This window comes from Impatiens glandulifera, chromosome 4 (assembly GCF_907164915.1).
Source record: "Impatiens glandulifera chromosome 4, dImpGla2.1, whole genome shotgun sequence".
In the NCBI taxonomy this organism is placed as follows: domain Eukaryota; kingdom Viridiplantae; phylum Streptophyta; class Magnoliopsida; order Ericales; family Balsaminaceae; genus Impatiens; species Impatiens glandulifera.
The window spans coordinates 42132546-42153286 of record NC_061865.1 but is presented as its reverse complement, the minus strand read 5'-3'; the positions used below and the strand labels follow the sequence as shown (position 1 = coordinate 42153286).

Below are 20741 nucleotides of genomic sequence, written 5' to 3'. Positions count from 1 at the left end.
GTATTTCTAAACCTAAAAAATAACTAGCTTTTCCAAGATCTTTGATTGAAAATTTTGTATCAAGATATTTTTTGACAGAATTGATTTCTTTTATGCTATCTCCAGCAATAAGTATGTCGTCAACACAAACAAGTAAAATAGTAATTTATTTTTCAGTTTTAAGTATAAAAAGACAATTATCATGAATAGATTGAATAAAACCATACTTGATAAGTTGTTTTGAAAATTCCAAGTTCCATTGTCGTGAAGCTTGTTTTAATCCATACAAACTTTTATTAAGACGACATACCTTATTATCAATTACTTCAGTATAACCTTCAGGAGGATGCATATATACATCTTCCTCGAGTTCACCATGGAGAAATGCATTGTTCACATCAAACTGTTGCAAATACCAATTATTAGCAGATGTTAAAGCAAATAAAAGTCTTACCGTCACTGTTTTGGCGACTGGCGAGAAGCTATCGTGGAAATCGACCCCATCTTTTTGGTTGTATCTTTTTGCAACAAGGCGTGCCTTGTATTTTGACACTGTTCCATTTGGATTGAGCTTTGTTTTGTAAATCCACCTGCACCCTATTGTTTTCTTCCCAATTGGAAGTGGAACTAAATCCCAAGTGTTGTTATTTTTCAAAGCTGCCAATTCTTCTTTCATTGCTGTTTCCCAATGTTTAATTTTTGCAGCTTCTTTATAAGTATGTGGATCTTTAAGTGTTGAAATATTTCCTAAAAATTCTAGGTAATAGGTGTTCATACATTTGGATGAATAAGGAAAAGTGTTTGGTGTGTATGATTTTCCATTGTTAATATTTGTATTTGAGTTAACATTGTAATCATTTAACCAAGTTGGATGTTTTCTCTCTCTACTGCTTTTCCTTTGTTCATTTTGAAAATCATTAGATGATTCAGTGTTGTTTAAGGGTGAAGAAATGGTTGGTTGAGAAGATGCATTTGTGTTATTTTCAAATGAAAAATCAATTGAGTGATGTTGAAGTACATGATGAACACTGTGTTTTGGAGAAAATGCATCGTCTATATAAGATGACTCTAATTCTTCATCAGTGTCATCAAAAACAATTTCTACATTTGAAGGATTTTGTGTGTTTTCAGGTACAAATTTTGTGTTTTTATATGGAAAAATATTTTCATGAAAAATTATGTCTCTAGACACAAGTATGGTTTCATTTGAAATGTCAAAAACTCTATAACCCTTATGTCCTAGAGAGTAACCAATAAACATGCATTTTTTCCCTCTTGGTTCAAATTTTGTTTGATGAGAAATGTTGTTTTTGATATAACACAAATATCCAAAAACTTTTAGGTTAGAAAAATCTGGTTTTTGTTTATAAAGTTTATAATATGGACTGTCCCATTTTAAAACTTGTGAAGGAGTTCTATTTATGATGTATGTTGCCATAAGGATTGAAAAAGACCAAAAATGTGAAGGTGTTTGTGCTTGAATCATTAAGGATCTTGCAATTTGGAGAAGATGTTGGTGCTTGCGCTCAACCACCCCCATTTTGTTGTGGGGTGTAAGGACAAGACTTTTGATGTAAAATACCATTTCTTTTGAAAAATATTTGACATTCATTATTTAAAAATTCACTACCATTGTCAGTTCTAACAGTTTTAATTGATGATTAAAATTGTGTTTTAATCATGACATAAAACTCAATAAATGTTTGTGTAACACAATGTTTGGTTTTAATCATGTATGTCCAAGTAAATCTACTGTAATCATCTACAATTGTAAGCATATAAGGACAATTAATAAGTGATGCTTCTTTATATGGCCCCCATACATCCATATGAATCAATTCAAAACATTTAATAGTCATAGATGTACTAGAATTAAAGGGTAATCTTTTCATTTTAGAGATTGGACAAACATCACAATGAATATTTTCATCTTTATTAAACTGAAAAACATGTTTGAGTGCAACATCAGATAAATATCCAAGTCTTCTATGAAGTAACATAAAATCAGTACATGAATTAGAAACATGTTCTTTTGTAACAGTTTCAATTTCTTCATTATCAAGTAAGTAAAGATTTTGAGATAATTCCCCTTTGCCTATGATGCTGTTGTCTCTAAGATCCTGCAATAAACATCCAGTAATAGAGATTTGGCATCTAATATTGTTTTTCTTGGCAAGTTTAGAAACTGAAATTAGGTTATATGAAAAATCTGGCACATGCATTACATCAAACAATTTCAATTTATCATTCAGTTTAACAGTTCTAATTTGTTTTACATGCTTAGTTGATCAATCAGGTAAAAATAATGGCACATTAGCAACATTTCTCACTTCAGTCATGCAACTTAAATTTGAACATATATGACAACTAGCTTCACTATCAATGATCCAAATAAGCTTATTCTTGTTATTATTATGCACATTTAAGCTACATGCACTAGTAAAATTGTTATTAGAAAATTTACCTTCATAATAGTCTTTGGCTTTTCCTTCAGCAAGTAGTCCTTTCATGACTTTCTTGACGACAACAGCAAGCTCAACACTATTAATCTTGGCAGAGGGTTTGGAAGAATATTTTGGTTGTTCTTCACCGAATGAAAAAGGAGTATTAGCTGCATTTGAAGAATTTCTTGCCTTTTGATCTCTATTACCCTTCCACCAGTTAGGGTAACCAATTAATTTGAAACACTCTTCTTGACTATGTCCCTCAGTTCTACAATAAGTGCAGTATGAGGATGATGCTCCTTTGTTATTATTTTTGTTCTACAATAAGTCCCTCAGTTCTTGACTATGCTCCTTCTTGACTGTCTTCCTCCTCTTCCTCTATTATTTCTTCCCATATATTGTCCCCTTTGTTGCTCTGAATTATCTTTCATCAGCATAGCAAAATTTTCAGTTTGTTCTATCATTAACGACTGAACTTCCCTTTGTCTTTCTATACTCAGCAACATCGCATACGCTCGATTAATACTCGGTTTTGGATCCATAAGAAGTATTTGTTGTCTTGCATGATCAAAATAGTCATTTAGACCCATAAGAAACTGTGTGAGTTTATTAGATGTATCCTGTTGAACTACAAGTTTTGTCATTCTACAACATCAAGGCGTTCTTGGATCACAATCACAACATGGTAATGGCTCCAAGACCATGAACTCATCCCACAATTTCTTAATCTTAGAATAATATTTTTCAATTGAAAGAGTACCTTGTCGTAGATTGCTTATTGCCTTCTGAATCTGAAAAGATTGTGGGCCATTATTTTCTTGATATCGCTCTTTGATATCAATCCACAAATCTAAAGTAGTGGTAGTTGATGAATAGTTACTCTTTATTTCTTCAGAAACAATGTTCAAGATCCAAGATCGTACTAAGAAATCTACCTTTCTCCACCAATCAAATTGTTTAACATCTTTTGGAGCCACTAATGATCCGTCTATGAACCCTAATTTTGACTTTGCTTCCAGTGCTAACCTAATACCACTACTCCAACCGATGTAGTTTTCACTGTTGAATGTTGTTGGGCAGATAATGCTTCCTGGATTGTCCGAGTTCCTAATCGTAAACGAATCATTAGAGTCGTGCTTCTTCTTCGCGGCCATTTTAATCGGTTGAGTAATTTCTTCGGATGAACCGTTCACTGAGGAGAATGACGAATCACTATCAAAATCAGATGTTTTTCTTTTTATCTCTTCATGCCCTTCTTGATCTTCAAAAGAATCTTGCTCTAATACCATGTGAAAGTTATGAGATTGAGAGATTTAGGGCTTGAAAGAAAGAGATTAGACAAAATAACGCAACCCTCTCTTAGAGAGCTGTTCATTTTATATTAACATAAAATACAATTAAGTCCTTAACAAACTTAAGTCTTTACAAATAAGCTTTTTTATAATGTTTTGTTTATTACATATTCTTATATCCACATTTAACATTCGATTTCCATATTTGACTTACTATATGCTCCTTGATATTTTTCATTTCTTAATTTTTTTTTTAAATCTCTTTAGTATCTTTTAAAATATTAATAAGGTTTTCTTTAGAAATGTTTTTATCAAGTTTAAATAAAGCATATGTCATAATTAGATTACATATATCACTTTGTTGTTTCATCTTTAATTGCTCTTCGGAGGTTTGCGTCTCTTCGTCTTTAAATATTATTTTATCTTCTCATATGTTCCGTATAGGTAACGAGTTACCTGTTTGACAAAAGTGATATGTTAGCTCATGGTTTATTTTGGTATAATGAGAATATAACTTGTAGGATATACTTTCATCCAAAAGCCGTATAGAGATTTTTGAAGATGATTGCATTTTTCTAAGTCGTTCCTTATTTCTCAACATTGGAAATATACTTGAATGCTATTAAAATACTTGATTTTCATTCTCTAGTTATTTTGATGCATGTCTAAATAGGTAATGTGACATTTATTTTTATTCTGAGTTCAACAAATTTGAGATGTTCTTTATATGAAAAGATTTGGCATCCATTTTATTACTGGAAAAATAATTTTAATTATTCTTTCTACTTGTAGTTAGTCTCTATGTGAAACCGTGGATATGCATGCAAATGGGTATTTTTGTGAAGTCAATGTCTTGAATCATGTTTTCTTCCCCTTATGCTTTTGTTATCATGAGTTGGTTGGAAATCACTCATGGAACTTTTTGTATAAAATTGTTTCGATGCTCCTTTTTATTAAAAGTGAAGGAGAATATGTTGTCATTTATTTATTGGGTCATTATATTTTCGTTCACTTTTATAATCATCCAAACAAATGATTTTGTTGTTTGTTTTGTAAGAATTTTTCCGACTGCTGTTGGTCCTTCTTTGAATGATTCCACCTTCACAGTTTTTATATCTTGTTTTGGCTTTGATTTCTCTAAAATTGATTGAAAATTTAGATCACCAGATAAAATTTTAAAAATATTCACTAGAGAAAGTCCTAAACTATTGTAACTTAAAATTCTAGAGAACCTCCCAAAGATAGATTGAATTAAAAAATACAATATTTAAAAAGAGTATTTAAATGATAAATAAGACTCTTCATGGATAGCTCACTTGAAAAGAGTATTTATTATTTAAGACCATCTTCAACTTACGAACCCATTCTCAAACTCAAAATGCAGTAAACGTCACATCAAATAATAATTTATCTCCAACCCCAAAATCCATTTTCAAACTCAAAAGAATATTTCTTTCTTACACTAACTTTTTAACCTTATTAATATTATCTATATACTTATCAACTTTACCTATTTAACCCTATTTTTTTCTCATTTATTTAATAAAATTAAGATAAAATTAATTATATATATTAATAATTCATAAACAACAAAATAATTCAGTAATACATTTAAATAAACAAACATATTATATTAGAACAAACATTATTAATAAAAAAACACTTGGCACACGTACACATAACATAAACAATGTATCAATTCTCGGAATTGGTGTACTTTTCCCACAGATGATCGATTAATGCATTACGAAGTTCAATGTGTGCATCTTTATTTCTTATTTTTTCGTACCGAGATATGAAATCTTGAAATCGAGCATTTTCATTTATCTCCATATCGATCTCTGGTGAATGCATTTCCAATTCAATTTTGATATTTACATTAAGATCACGTTCAACGACTAGTCTATATGCTTCTTGTTTCATTGCAAAGTATTTTTTCTTCTGACCACGTGGCTCATGAATTGTTTGCACAAGAGTAGACCATTTTGGGTATATGCCATCAGCTAAATAGTAACCCATGTTATATTCTTTTCCTTGAATTACATAATGAGCTGGAGGAGAAATACCTTGAGTTAGATCTGAGAACATATGATATGACTCTAACACGTTTATATCATTATTGGTGTCTGGAAAACCAAAATATGCATGTCATATCTAAAGATCATAATCTGTGATAGCTTCGAGAATGATGGTAGGCTTTCTACTACGACCTGTATATTGCCCCGCCCACACGGTTGGACAATTTTTCCACCTTCAATGCATACAATCTAAACTACCTAATATTCTAGGAAATCAATATTGCTGACCAATATTGAGAAGTCTAGAAATATCATTTATTGTTGGCCTTCTACGATAGTGTTCTCCAAATATCTCAACCACAGCGCGACATAATTTTTTCATACTTTCAATTGCAGTAGATTTCCAATTTTAATATACTCATTCGTGGCATCTACTGGAGAACCATATGCCAACATACAGAAAACTACCATATTTTTTGTATTGGAGATAATTCAAGTCTGTCCGCACTGTCCGATTGTTGTTGGAAGTAACTATCATGATCTTTGATTGCGTCAACAATTCGAAGGAACAATGAGCGAGACATTCGATATCTCCGACGAAAAATGGTCTCATTATACACTGAATTATCTGAAAAATAATATTGTATAACCTACGATCTACATTTTACGAACACAGTTGATGACAATATGTTGGGGAAAATCAAGTGAAAAGTTAATTAACTTAGAAGAAATTATTTGGAAAAACAAGTAAAAAGTTAATTAATAGAAAAATGCTAAATATTGATCAATTAAGTTTTGATAATGTCTAGATATGAACGAAGCTAAGTTGTCTAATTGTTTCTATGCAGGTGCATCAGATCTAGCTAACTTAGACATGGTCTAAGTAGGCTAATTAGACGTGTTGGTAGTTAGACGTGCTAGTCTAACAGATACATAGTTAGACGTGTTAGTCTAACAGATACGTAGTTAAACGTGTTAGTCTAACAGATACGTAGTTAGACGTGTCAGTCTAACAAATACGTAGTTAGACGTGTCAGTCTAATAGATACGTAGTTAGATGTGTCAGTCTAATAGATACGTAGTTAGACGTTGGCGTCTAACTCCTTCAGATTAGTCTAAAGTGATTCGAAGTTAGACACTGCAGTCTAAATTCATTAGACGTGGTAGTCTAATGGGATGCATAGTTAGACGTTGCAGTCTAACTCCATTAGACTTGGTGGTCTAATGGAACTCGTTGTTAGACGTTGGCGTCTAACTCCCTTAGACTTGACAGTCTAATAGAGCACGTCTAATGCCTCGCTTCAGCAGTCATTTGAAGTTAGCATACGTCTACTCACGATCAACTAGCAATACACTACTCTTGCTCCCCTTTCTCTTGCAGTTCAGTACGCTAGCTATTTGCATCAAATGAATGAACGCCACGTACGTGAATACTCCTCCCACTACTTGTTCAGTACATGACAGTTTTAGAAGGATATCCGGCGCACTACCGTTTAGTACGGACACGATCCATGATCATAGAGTCTACTATACTCTTGTATTATGGAGGTTTTCCAATGGGCGCTTTCCATGTGTCCATGACGAAGATTCGACCGTTAGTGTCATTCTCCTACAAATAGTTGCTCAAGGACAACAGTGAATCTCTTGGTCTAACAGTTATCAAATTGAATTCTTCTCACTCATCACTCTTGCATTTACTGATTGTACATCATTTTCAAGTTCAAGAGAGAGAATCAAAAACACTGTCTAGATGAGAGATAATATTGATCATATTGCAAGTTGAACAGAGTGTGTTCTGTTCAATAGAGTGTTAGCTATTCAGTAAGCTGTATTTGATTCAAAGAAGTTTAGTGAAATCCTTCCGGTTGTTGGAAGAAGGGTGACATAGAAGAATTTGCTCCGAACATCCATAAACAACTTGATGTGTTCTTTACTTTCAATCCTTCCTTTCTCATTGGTTCAAAGCTTCAAACCCAAATAAACAGTTCCGCACTTGAATCGTTTCAAGAGTTTGTGAAGGTTTGCGAAGAATAGAAAGTGATATTAATCCTTAACATGATTTCTATCAAACCGTTTATCCGAAGTTGCTAACAATAGTCAGACCCCCATCTCTATTGGTTCCACCGATCCTATCACAATATGTCCAGGAACTGAACCACAATGTGATACTTGTTGGCTTTGTTGTTCAAGAAGTTGATGGATGATCATGTTGTTATTTTTGTGAAGACGACATAAATTTTGTTGTCTTTGATGAATCATCATATTATCATCATCTGAAGAAAAGATGATGATGATGAATCATTGACGTTGAAATTCATTATGGAGACTTGTAGTTCTAGATAGTGGAAAATATATGTGATAAGTTATGAATGACTTAACAATATCAAGAAAATATGCTATGTATTTATAGTAGTGTAATTGCAATAGGATGGTAATATTGTCAATTTCAATCCAAATTGGTGTATGGCCATTTCTATTTAATTTGAGTGGAGAAATATGACTAACTTTTCAGTGTATGGTCATTATCAATTAACTTTAGTGGAGAAATATGACAAAATTTTCAGTCTATGGTCATTTTAATTAATTTGAGTGGAGAAATGTGATCAACTTTTTAGTGTGTGGTCATTTCCAATTAATTTGAGTGGAGAAATGAGACCAACTTTTCATTGTATGGTTATTTTAATTAATTTGAGTGGAGAAATATGACAAACTTTTCAGTGTATAGTTATTTCAATTAATTCAGTGGAAAAATAAGACCAAATTTTTAGTGTGTGGTCATTTCAATTAATTTGAGTGGAGAAATAAGACCAACTTTTTAGTATGTGATTATTTCCAATTAATTTGAGTAGAAAAATATGACCAACTTTTAATTTTATGGCCATTTCAATTAATTTGAGCGGAGAAATGGGACCAACTTGTAAGTGTATGGTTATTTCAATTAATTTGAGTGGAGAAATATGACAAACTTTATAGTGTGTGATCATTTCCAATTCAATGTAATAAGTATGGTAAGTGTCATAATTTCACCTATATATTGTGTCATGGCTCCCTTGACCAGCTAACTCAAGAGGCTTAATCACCCATGAAGGCCCAACCCAAAGAACATTCTAGAAAGCCTTTTGAGTCATTTAATGTAGTGGTTGGTTATTAGGGGGTAGTTGGATAGTAACTCATTATTGTGGTGGTTGGCTAGCACACCATTAATGAGGTAGTTGGATAATTAATGTAGTAGTTGAGATTAACACTATAAATACCTTTGAGGTATACCTTTGTAAAGCATCAAGTATTTTATCAATATAATTACTTTCTCTCTCTCAAAGTTCTTGTGTTTATTCAAGTGTTGCATTGAGAAAGGCTGACTAGTTATTGATCTTACGAAGATAATAACTAGTGCCGCACGGTTCGTTGGAGAAAAGACCAAGCCCGTGACAATTGGTATTAGAGCGAAAATGACAAAGAGATCGGATGAAAGTTCAAAGGTCGTGGATGAAGTAGAGAACCTTCCCCACGGGACCGGAGAAGATGGTAGGATCTCTCGCAAGGTTCAAACGGGAGGATCCAAAGCTACCAAAGAAAGAGAGAGATCAAGGGACGCTATCGTTGACATTATCGCCAGGCTGGAGAAGGTAGAACTCACAATGGCGTACGGACAAGATAATGTTGGGGACCTAGAGGAACGCATTTCTGAGCTTGAGAAGGAGAGAGACGAGCTCCGAGAAGGAATGCAAGGTGCCTTGAACGAGGGCTTGTCAAAATGTCAAGAGCAAGCTCAGATTGTGGAGCAAACCCTTATTGGTGAAATCAATACCTTGACCGAGAAACTCGAGGTAATGTCATTTAAACTACAAGCCACCGAAGAGGATGTGGTGTTACTCAAGAAGGCGGTTGCGCAAGAGTGCGGACGTGCGCCTGTTGGAGTCCCCAATCCGACAAGGATAGATGTTCCAAGACCTAAAGCGTATTTAGGCGAGAGGAATGCGAAGGAGATTGATAACTTCTTATGGGGTTTGGACCAGTACTTTAAAGCACTCGGCCTGGTAGAAGAGGCGAGGAAGATAGATACTGCCACGACATACTTAGAAGACACCGCAATGTTGTGGTGGAGGCGAAGGAGTAGCGACATAGAAAGAGGTACGTGTTCTATTAACACTTGGACCGAATTCAAGGAAGAACTCAAGAGGCAATTTTATCCTAAAAATGCTATTCGAGAGGCAAGAGCCAAGTTGCGGCGACTCTCACATAGGGGGAGTATCAAGGAATACGTCAAGGAATTCATTGCCACTCTCCTTGAGATCCCCAACTACTCGGACGAAGAAGCTTTGTTTGCCTTCACCGATGGTCTACAAATGTGGGCTAAACTAGAGTTAGAACGGCGTGGCGTCCAAGATCTAAACACCGCCATTGCTGTGGCTGAATCTCTAGTTGAAATGCGAAGACAAGACAACACAAAATCGACCCACGATAGGAGCGACAAGGGGAAGAACGGTAGAGATCGTTTTCACAACAGGGAAGCTCCATCTAAGTTCACCAAACCCAATAGTGGAGATCAGGACGAGAAAAGTGGGGAGAGACCCCAGATAAAATGCTTCTTTTGTGAGGGACCACATAAAGCTAGAGAATGCCCCACGAAAAACAAACTATCTGCATTATTGGAGGAGCAGGAATGCCTTCATGAAGAGGCGCGATTGGGGTCGCTACATCTCCTCAGTTCTATCAAAGCCAAGTTAGAAGAACCAAAGTCCGCGAAGAAGGGACGATTGTTCGTTGAAACTAAAGTGGGAAACCACACGGTTAAGGCTTTATTGGACACGGGAGCCAACAGTAACTTCCTAGAGGCAAAAGAGGCGGGAAGATTGGGGATCGATTACACCAAAGAGAAGGGGTGGCTGAAAGCGGTCAATTCGGCACCAAGTGCGACATATGGCGTTGCTCGTGATGTAAGGGTCAATTTGGGAGAATGGACTGGAGTCTTAGATTTTTCCATTGTTGACATGGACGATCACAAAATGGTCCTTGGCATAGAGTTTCTAGACAAGGTAAATGCTTTCCCACTTCCTTTTGCAAATACTATGTGCATTCTAGAGCAAGGCAATACTTGCATGATTCCTTTAACAAGGGAAGGCAAGATAGAAGCTAGACAGCTTTCTGCCATGCAACTCTCAAAAGGCATGAAGAAAGCTCGTCCAACCTTCCTTGTTAGCCTGAAGGAAGATGAGAAAAGCGTGTCCCAAGAGAAGACACCTCTAGAAGTCACGAAGGTTCTAGAGAAGTTTCAAGATGTAATGCCCGCTGAGTTGCCAAAGAAACTCCCTCCGAAGAGGGAGGTGGATCACAAAATAGAGTTAGCCGAAGGTACTAAACCACCAGCAGCGGTCCCTTATCGCATGGCACCTCCCGAATTGGAGGAGCTGAGGAAGCAATTAAAGGAGCTGTTGGACGCAGGCTATATCAAGCCGTCTAAAGCACCTTATGGAGCACCAGTACTTTTCCAAAAGAAGCAGGATGGGTCGCTTCGAATGTGCATTGATTACCGAGCTCTCAACAAGTTGACGATAAAGAACAAGTACCCTATCCCGTTGATTGCTGACTTGTTCGACCAACTTGGTGATGCGAAGTGGTTCACAAAATTGGATCTACGGTCGGGGTACTACCAAGTAAGAATAGCGGAGGGAGACGAGCCCAAAACCGCATGTGTTACGAGGTATGGATCTTTTGAGTTCTTAGTTATGCCTTTTGGTTTGACGAATGCTCCTGCTACATTCTGTACCTTGATGAATCGAGTCTTCCAACCTTTCCTGGACAAGTTCGTTGTGGTGTACCTAGACGATATTGTCATATATAGCAGAACATTGGAGGATCATCTACAACACCTACAACAAGTTTTCCAGGTATTAAGGGAAAATGAGTTGTTCATCAAGAAAGAGAAGTGTGAATTCGCAAGGCCAGAAGTGATGTTCTTGGGGCATATTGTGGGAAGGGGCCAACTCCGGATGGACAAGGCCAAGGTGCGAGCCATTGAAGAGTGGAAACCACCGAGGAAGGTTACTAAGCTGTGATCTTTCCTCGGCCTTATCAATTACTATCGGAAGTTTATAAAGGGGTAATCATCGATCGCATCCCCATTAACGGACCTATTAAAAAAGAATAAGTCGTGGAATTGGGATACGAGATGCAACGAGGCATTTGAGAAGCTGAAACAGGCAGTGATGGAGGAACCCGTGTTGGTACTACCAAACCACACCATGGCTTACGAAATCCACACAGATGCCTCAGATTTCGCCCTTGGTGGAGTGTTGATGCAAGAGGGACACCCCGTCGCCTATGAGAGTCGCAAGCTCAATGATGCGGAACGTCGGTACACCGTCCAAGAAAAGGAGATGACTGTGGTTGTCCATTGCTTGCGAACATGGAGACACTACTTGTTGGGGGCTAAGTTCTTTGTGAAGACCGACAATGTGGCAACAAGCTATTTTCTCACTCAAAAGAAGTTGACTCCAAAACAAGCAAGGTGGCAAGCTTTTCTCGCAGAGTTCGACTTCATTATGGAGTATAAACCGGGAAAAGCCAACTTGGTAGCAGACGCCCTGAGTAGGAAGGCAGAGTTAGCCGCAATCACAAGTGCTAATTTTCCTTTAGCAGATCAAATCAAGGAAGGAATTGAGCACGACCCACAAGCCAGGAGTTTAAAAGAATTGGCAGAGAAAGGGAAGACTCGCCAATTTTGGATAAGAGATTGAATACTCATTACCAAAGGAGATAGAATCTATGTACCAAGGTGGGAAGGATTAAGGAAAGCCATTCTAAAGGAGTGTCACGACTCAAGATGGGCTGGACATCCAGGAACACATCGTACATTGGCGCTAGTAGAACGTGGGTATTATTGGCCTCAGATGAGAGACGACATTGAAGTCTATGTTAAAAAGTGTCTTGTGTGTCAACAAGATAAGGTGGATCAACGCAAGACTGCGGGATTGCTAGATCCATTGCCAACCCCGGAGAGACTTTGGGAAAGCATTTCCATGGACTTCATCACTTGCCTACCCAAGTCTAATGGGTGTAGCAACATAATGGTTGTGGTGGATCGATTTAGCAAATACGGAGTGTTCATCCCCATGACGACAAAGTTCACGGCTGAAGATGAAGCTCGATCATTTTTCAAGTATGTGATGAAATATTGGGGCATTCCAAAATCCATTGTGAGCGACCGAGATACTCGCTTCACTGGAAGGTTTTGGATGGAGTTGTTCAAGCTTATGGGATCCGAACTCAACTTCTCAACTAGCTTTCACCCGCAAACCGACGGACAAACAGAAAGGGTGAACGCCTTACTTGAGTTGTTCTTAAGGCACTACGTGAGCGCCAACCAAAAAGACTGGACAAAATTGCTTGACATAGCCCAATTTTCATACAATCTGCAAAAAAGTGAATCAACAGGGGGAAGTCCCTTTGAGATAGCTACAGGTCAACAACCCTTAACTCCACACACTTTGGCGATGGGATACAAAGGCCCAAGTCCTACGGCCTTTAAGTTCGCCAAAGGATGGCATGAGGAAGCTGACATAGTACGAGCCCACCTCGCCAAGGCCGCCAAAAGAATGAAAAAATGGGCGGACAAGAAGAGAAGGCACTTGGAGTTCGAAGAAGGAGACCAAGTGATGGTAAAACTCCTCCTCCATCAAGGGAGACGCTTTTCGCAAGTTCACAAGGGACTGGTGAGGCAGTATGAAGGCCCTTTCATCGTGGAGAAACGGATTGGAAAGTTGGCCTATCGCTTAAAATTACCGACACATTTGGAGATGCACCCCGTATTCCACGTAAGTTTACTAAAACCTTATCATGAAGATAAAGAAGATCCAAGTAGAGGTGAATCAAAACGAGCTCCCACGGCAATCACTACCGTACCCGAGAAAGAAGCCGAAGAGATATTGGCACATCGGGTCATACCGAGGAGGGGTACCCACCCAAGTTATGTCGAATACTTTGTGAAGTGGAAGGGACTACCGGAAAGTGAAGCCAGTTGGGAACACGAATTAGTACTATGGAACTTCAAAGACGTCATTCGTAGCTATAAGGAGGACGCGACGAGGACGTCGCCAGATTGAGTGGGGGAGAATGTCATGGCTCCCTTGACCAGCTAACCCAAGAGGCTTAATCACCCATGAAGGCCCAACCCAAAGAACATTCTAGAAAGCCTTTTGAGTCATTTAATGTAGTGGTTGGTTATTAGGGGGTACTTGGATAGTAACTCATTATTGTGGTGGTTGGCTAGCACACCATTAATGAGGTAGTTGGATAATTAATGTAGTAGTTGAGATTAACACTATAAATACCTTTGAGGTATACCTTTGTAAAGCATCAAGTATTTTATCAATATAATTACTTTCTCTCTCTAAAAGTTCTTGTGTTTATTCAAGTGTTGCATTGAGAAAGGCTGACTAGTTATTGATCTTACGAAGATAATAACTAGTGTCGCACGGTTCGTTGGAGAAAAGATCAAGCCCGTGACAATTGACATGAAGGATAACATATAATTAACTACATCTTACCATTTGAATTCAATCGAATACATATTTACCTTCATCCGTTGTTAAGAATGTATGTCCGATCAACCACCTATAACCTAGATGATGATATTCTCTTATGTCGGGTTTATATCGAAATTTTCAAGGACCCAAATATTGGAATTAATCAAACAAGTGACCGATTATGGTCTCATAATGAAGAAACTTTCAATAGAAAAAGGTTGGAGTATTGAGAGATTCGTACTAAAACATACTTAATGCATGCATAAAACAAATTGAGAATATGCATCAAAACGGTGCTTCAAATGAAAATATTGTGAGTATTAACATATTATTTGATATACTATTACTTATGCATATTGTATTTAACTATTTGAACTTCACAGATGTTCAAAACTAAAGTGTTGTTCACGAAAGATTCATATTCAAAGCAGGATGGAAGTTCGATCATGTGTGAAACATTGTTAAAAAATTTGAAAAATTTAAAGATTATTCCACAAGTAGTTCAATCTGTCAACTATGTCTCTTCAGAGTCAGAAAATCCAACTCCAAATTCTTTTGGACAAGCATCCCCGGTATCTCTTCATTTTCTCTTCACTTGGAAGATTCAAACATTGGTTCTCCATCTGAAAGACCTATCGAAGTGAAAAAAAACAAAACTGAAAAGAAAAAATGAAGGTAATACATCATTGACCCTAAATGAAATGTAGGAAACAAACAAAAATAAAATTGTTGAAGAAATGAAAAGGGCAAATGACCATATGCAAATTCAATTAGATATGCAATACAAACATTATGAGTTAAAAAAGATTAAGGAAGACAACAAAACTTTAAGGCAATATTTTAGTAAAATACAAGATCCAAATGTGCGCGCATTTATTTACTCTCAACAAACCCAAATTATACAAGAAAGAGAGCTCAAAATGAAAGTCAACCATATCCTTCCACCCTGGATACATTTTCAGACTATTTCGATAATTGGAGGAAGCAGTGCTAATTTACCAGATTATTAATCATATCTATCGTTTATTTCTATTATTTATGAACAATTTTAACTATGTAACTGATAATTGCTTCTTCTTTTTTATGTTTATTTGTACCGTTTAAAATTATAATTTATAAAATTTAAATTATAAAATATAACGTAAAAATATAAAATAAATTAGATAAAATTTCAAATATAATACAATTTAATGATTTAATTATACATTTAAAAAATATTACAACGTAAAAAAAAAACAAGTTAAAAGATTAATTTGCATATAAAGAAATTAAAAGTTATTAAATATATATATATATATATATATATATATATATATATATATATATATTTAAAAAAATAATCAAAATGGTGAAATGAATGGTCTAAATATATATACGGTCAGAGGAGAGCGTAGAACAGAAACGCATTATGCGTTTCGTTTTGTCAGACGATTGGAGAAAAAAAGGGCACGCAAGATACCCTAAGAAACCAAATATTTCAATTCACCGAGAATACTTAAATTTGAAAATAGAGTAACAAGTAAAGAATCATACTAACTTTCTAACTTAACAAAAATACATGAATAAAACCCTTAACGTGCAGCATAAATAATTGTAGTTGTTAAAGATATTACAGGTTTAAGTTAGTTTCATCCAAAACCGCTTATATATCATACACACCTTCACATAAATAATTGTAGTTGTTAAAGATATTACAGGTTTAAGTTAGTTTCATCCAAAACCGCTTATATATCATACACACCTTCACATTAACAACCTCAGTTTCTAAATTATTCATATGTTGAGGGAAGACAATCCATTTCATCTCTTATTGACATGGATAGTCAAAATCAACGGATGATTCCTGGTCTGTTTGATTGTCGTTTAGGCCTTGAAGATGGAGCTCTCCTAGGTAAATCAAGTGTTAATGCATACATCTTCACAGCAAAAAGTTCCTTTGGAAATCCTTTCTGATCCTGTGAGACCAAACAAATAATATGGAGATCCGTGTTAATTCAACTCAATTTGTAGTAACCAGGCATTTTTGTGTCAATATTCAATAAATGCATATTCGTAAAAGTGGAAATAACCCAGATTAATTCTAAATAACCCTACATCAAACAAGCTCTTATTGATTGAAAGGGTGTCTGCAAAATCCCTTTTGAATTGTATATTAAAATGAAACATTACAACTGTATTATATACAAGAATGCCCAACTAACCTGAGATGCTAGCTCATTGATAAGATAACACAAATAATATGTTGTGCATGTGTTTACATGTGGGTGAAGCTCTCCCTAAGACAAGGGCTTTTCAGTTTCTACACAATTCAAAGGGATTTTTCCCTTCTCAGTTTTGTGAGATTTATGGTAAATCACACTAATGAATGAAGAGGTGCATCTAGTATTCTTCAAAATCTCGTCTTTTAAATTCATCAACACAAATAAATGGTTGAAGAGTTGGATATAATAGAAAATACCCCAAAAGATACCTTGATTTTGTATACATGCAGACCACACCGATTGAATAGCTCTTTGAAATATGAGTCTGACCGTGTGATGCTCCTATCTTCTTTGTCCAGAACAAATCCTGTATCCATTAGCAAATGGTTAAAATGTCAAGCATTAATTAGATATAGGCCCATAACAGAAGCATGTGATCAGCTCTTCTGAAACAATTTTATATACATATATATAATTGTCCATTTAATGATCAGCCAACATTTGTCCAATTGAGAGTAAACCCTGTTTGTTTTCTACAAAATTGGCCAAACTATTTCCCAGGATAAATAGAGAATTTGTCCCCATTTGAAACACTTGAGTTTCAAAATATTTATGTATCTAGATCTAGAGACAAACAAAAATTTTAAAAATGTTTTAAGACAGGGCCTTTGTCTCACTGCATAATGTCTAATTGGGGCATTCTGTTCTGATTCTAGCCCTCAGCACCATTACTGCATCACCAGTTCGACTCTCAAGTAAGAGATCACAAGAAAAAAAAAGGAGATTGTGGATTACCAGCTTTTGCAATGTTCTCCTTCAAAATAAACAAGCCGCCTGGTTTGAGGCCACCCTAGAAGGATGGTGTTGGTTAGTATTTCAGTCCCAAATAAATAATACACTAAAACATAATTAGTGCATAATTCTCATCTGATATGAATAACAGGCGTAAGTTTGTCCTGTTTTTACTTAATTAGATTTCTCTTTATCCACATAAATATATATATGTCAACTAAAATCATGGTGTCAAAGCTGGGCCAGCTGAAATTTGATGCCCTCAATCAGTTGTCCAGTACACAGCATCAAGCAGAATATGGATGTTAGGTATTTAATTTAATGGATAGAAAATTACTAACTGTCTAAATTAGACAACATTTTATGCTAATAAACATAATCAAACATTTTATGTTTGTAATAAACCATCTTTCCAACTGTAATGTAAATTGAATATTAAGGTATTTAATTTAGGCTGAGCTGTTGGTTAACCTTCATTCACTGGGTACTATGTAGAAGAATCTATGTGAATATTATTTGCAGATTTTGTAGTTCAACCAGTTTGAATAGCATATCCAATTATCTGATCTAATGTAGTTTATATTACAGCTCATACAGAGAATTCATTCTATTAGAAAAGAAGACATGATATACCTTTGCTCTCTTGAAGAATGAAATAAAATCATCATCTGATAAATGCCCAATACACCACTGGATCCATATAACATCATATCTTCCAGCATCAGGAGTGAAGTCCTAAAAGAATGGGATTCAATTTATAGCAACAAAGATTATGCGCAGAGAACAGTTTAAAAAGTATATTGTTGCTTCATAAACTGAAAAGACTCTTAAAACATTATTATCATTCAGTGTAAAACAGGCAATTTGAGTTGCATGGCTTAGTTATCGCCTTGCCACTAAACTGAATTGTATTCACATAGTTTGAGGATTTTTCTTTTCTTCCTTTCCTTGGGTCTTTAAAAAGGGGATAATATGACTGAAAAACTATTTCAATTCTAGTTGAACTTGGGAAATGCAAGGAAAGTGGATTACTCAAATTATTGCATGAGTGAATCTAAAACAATGGAAAAAAACAACTCAACAGTTCTTTGCATATTTGTTTATGTAAGATTTCTATCTAAAGACAGAGGGTCATTGACAAAATGCTTATAGTTGTCCATTTGAATGAATTTGTGCTTGAGGGCTTACTACCATATTTATAAATAAAGCGTGACTAGTCTATGAAAGGAATGTTTTGCATTTATAAAAGAAAATTGCTAAGAACAAAGTCAACAATAGTGAGCACGCAAATAAGTTTCACTACAGAATTAGGATATAATTTACTTATATTGACAATTGATAACAATTTCTCACAACTCACAGGAAAGGAAAAATGATCAACATGAGGCTTTTCTAAATTACCTGAAGTGGAACACAATAAAAATTGACGGCTTTGTGTGTGTTATCCACTGGAAGGTTTTCAGGTGCCATGTTTTCACGAGCAGTGTCCAGAAAATGAGCTACGGGTTCAAGCAGATCGACCTGGGTTAAAGAAAACCATATTAAAGATGGAACATAGTGACACCAGAATGTAAAGGCTAAGTGAAGCTAATTGCATGCCTAAAATTAGTGGGGTGGAGAAAGAATTGTTGCAGCATATGACATATGGTAGAACAACAAAGGATATGATCCAACACCCATTCAGTAGCCACTTGTACCATACCATAACTCGAGGATGAGAATGTGTTAATTTTCAAATTGGGGAATATTAGTATTGTCATTGTGAGCAGTTATAACCTAGATTTTTACCAATAGCAACTATTTATTCACATAGACATTGGACCATTTTGTTATCCACCCTTTTCACGTTGATCATTATCTGGAAAATCTACATTTAGGATGTTGGTGAAAAATCACAATGATCTGAAACATATTTTGATCATAATCTACAATATAATATGATTATTATTTAAAATAATCTCTATGCCAAAATTACTATATAATTTGGATCATGATCTAAAAACTAATTTGTAAACCAAATGAAACAACAAAAATCACAGTATAATCTGGATCATCATCCCAAAACACATTCCAATCATGATCCAAATAGGATCATTAGCATATTTTGGACAAGCAAAACAAATGAACTGCAAGTTTAAGGCTCAGTTTAATCTGCCTTTTCTTTGGAACATAAAGTATTGCATTCAATGGATCATACATAAGATGTTTGATCCAAATAGGCTCAGTCAATTACTCCTCTATGAAACAAAAATCCATGCCTTGCATTTGTCTCCCAAAAGGTCCTACTTTATCTTTATAGATTCTTAAAAGACAACAGCAAGGCCTTTCAATTTTCAATTAAACATCCAAGACATTATTCATTTTGACTTTCTGTATTGTACGAAATGGTTCAGAAAAAAATAACCCAAGACAAAGGAGGAATGTCTACAACAAGAAATTAGAGGGAATGTAGTCAGCATTATAAAGAGAAGATAAGTTAGGAAGGTAACTAACCTCATTAAAGTATCTTATAAGAAGATTCCTTGTAACTCTACCGATGCCAGCACCACAATCTATGAGAGTTCAGAATAAGATCAGAAATCTATTTCTAAAACAAGTCTGCTAAGGATGCATTAACTTCACATACAATTAAAAGCACCTAACAAATCAAGGTTAAAACTATGAAAAAGAATCTTATGTATCAAGGGTTCTTCATGTAAAACTTCAGTAACCCATTTTTCCGCTGTCTGTAAGGTGAAGAAACCCTAGCACATTCTGTTATTGTAAACTGAAATGACATACTTGAAGTTTCAGACTAGCAAATTAAACTGGAATATGTCTTTCATAAAATTTATCAATGTTTTGACCCTAAACTTCTAAGGACTTACAAGATTGATCATAGAAACTTACCTAATGCAACAAGTTTTCCATTTCTCCTGTCAGCAAAAAGATCGCTCAGTAGGGTATTAAGAAATACTTCACTATCTTTCACATCGGGCTCACTAACGTGTGCATATCCACCCAATACTCCGTCCACTGATGCCTCCACACCCTTTGCTCCAGAAACATTACAGAACCATTAGGCAAAAGAAGAAGACTTTATTTGAAAATGAGAACTCTAGGACGATTTCTATACGTTTTTAAATTCAAACGCTGAGCTGATTGGAAAAAGGTATCCTTTTTAGAGGCATGCATGAACTCAGGTAAAATTCATAGTGCTATGGCAATTGGGTGAAGCAATCAAAGAGAAATTAAAAAGCGAAAAAGAAAGGGGAGATGTGCTTACTTCCCAGTACCCTACGCCTTCAGTATACCAAACGGTTTTCTTTTGCTGGTCCCCGACCTGCTCCCTCCACATCTCCTGAGAATTCTTGAATTCTCGACCGTCGGAATCTAATCCAGCAGTCTCCATGCTCTTCACTGTCACCCGTTTTCTGGCGGCGATACTCAATTCTAACTCAGGCAACAGCAGATGGCTACGAAAGGGATGCGCAGGAAAGGAGAAAGTATA

The 20741-nt window shown here is 35.7% G+C and overlaps 1 protein-coding gene and 1 pseudogene across 1 annotated transcript; one reads left to right on the top strand and one right to left on the bottom strand.

Annotated features, from left to right (window-relative positions):
- The first annotated feature begins 9455 nt into the window (after window positions 1-9455).
- On the top strand, window positions 9456-12470 carry LOC124935148 (annotated as a pseudogene).
- A 3452-nt stretch (window positions 12471-15922) lies between these two features.
- On the bottom strand, window positions 15923-20741 carry LOC124934358 (alpha N-terminal protein methyltransferase 1). The gene is made up of 8 exons (XM_047474881.1): window positions 20517-20741; window positions 20141-20282; window positions 19745-19803; window positions 18653-18772; window positions 17885-17986; window positions 17255-17309; window positions 16729-16826; window positions 15923-16213 (listed from the first exon to the last, which is right to left on the bottom strand). The coding sequence occupies exons 1-8, from the start codon at window positions 20640-20642 to the stop codon at window positions 16088-16090; spliced, it is 828 nt and encodes a 275-aa protein (XP_047330837.1). The 5' UTR covers window positions 20643-20741; the 3' UTR covers window positions 15923-16087.

Coding starts and splice junctions, on each gene's coding strand:
- LOC124934358 (XM_047474881.1), bottom strand. CDS start 20,642: ATGGAGACTGCTGGATTAGATTCCGACGGTCGAGAATTCAAGAATTCT. Junction 17,987..18,652: donor TTTATTGTGTTCCACTTCAG/GTAATTTAGAAA, acceptor CCATTCTTTTAG/GACTTCACTCCTGATGCTGG. Junction 16,214..16,728: donor TGCATGTATACAAAATCAAG/GTATCTTTTGGG, acceptor TTGGTCTCACAG/GATCAGAAAGGATTTCCAAA.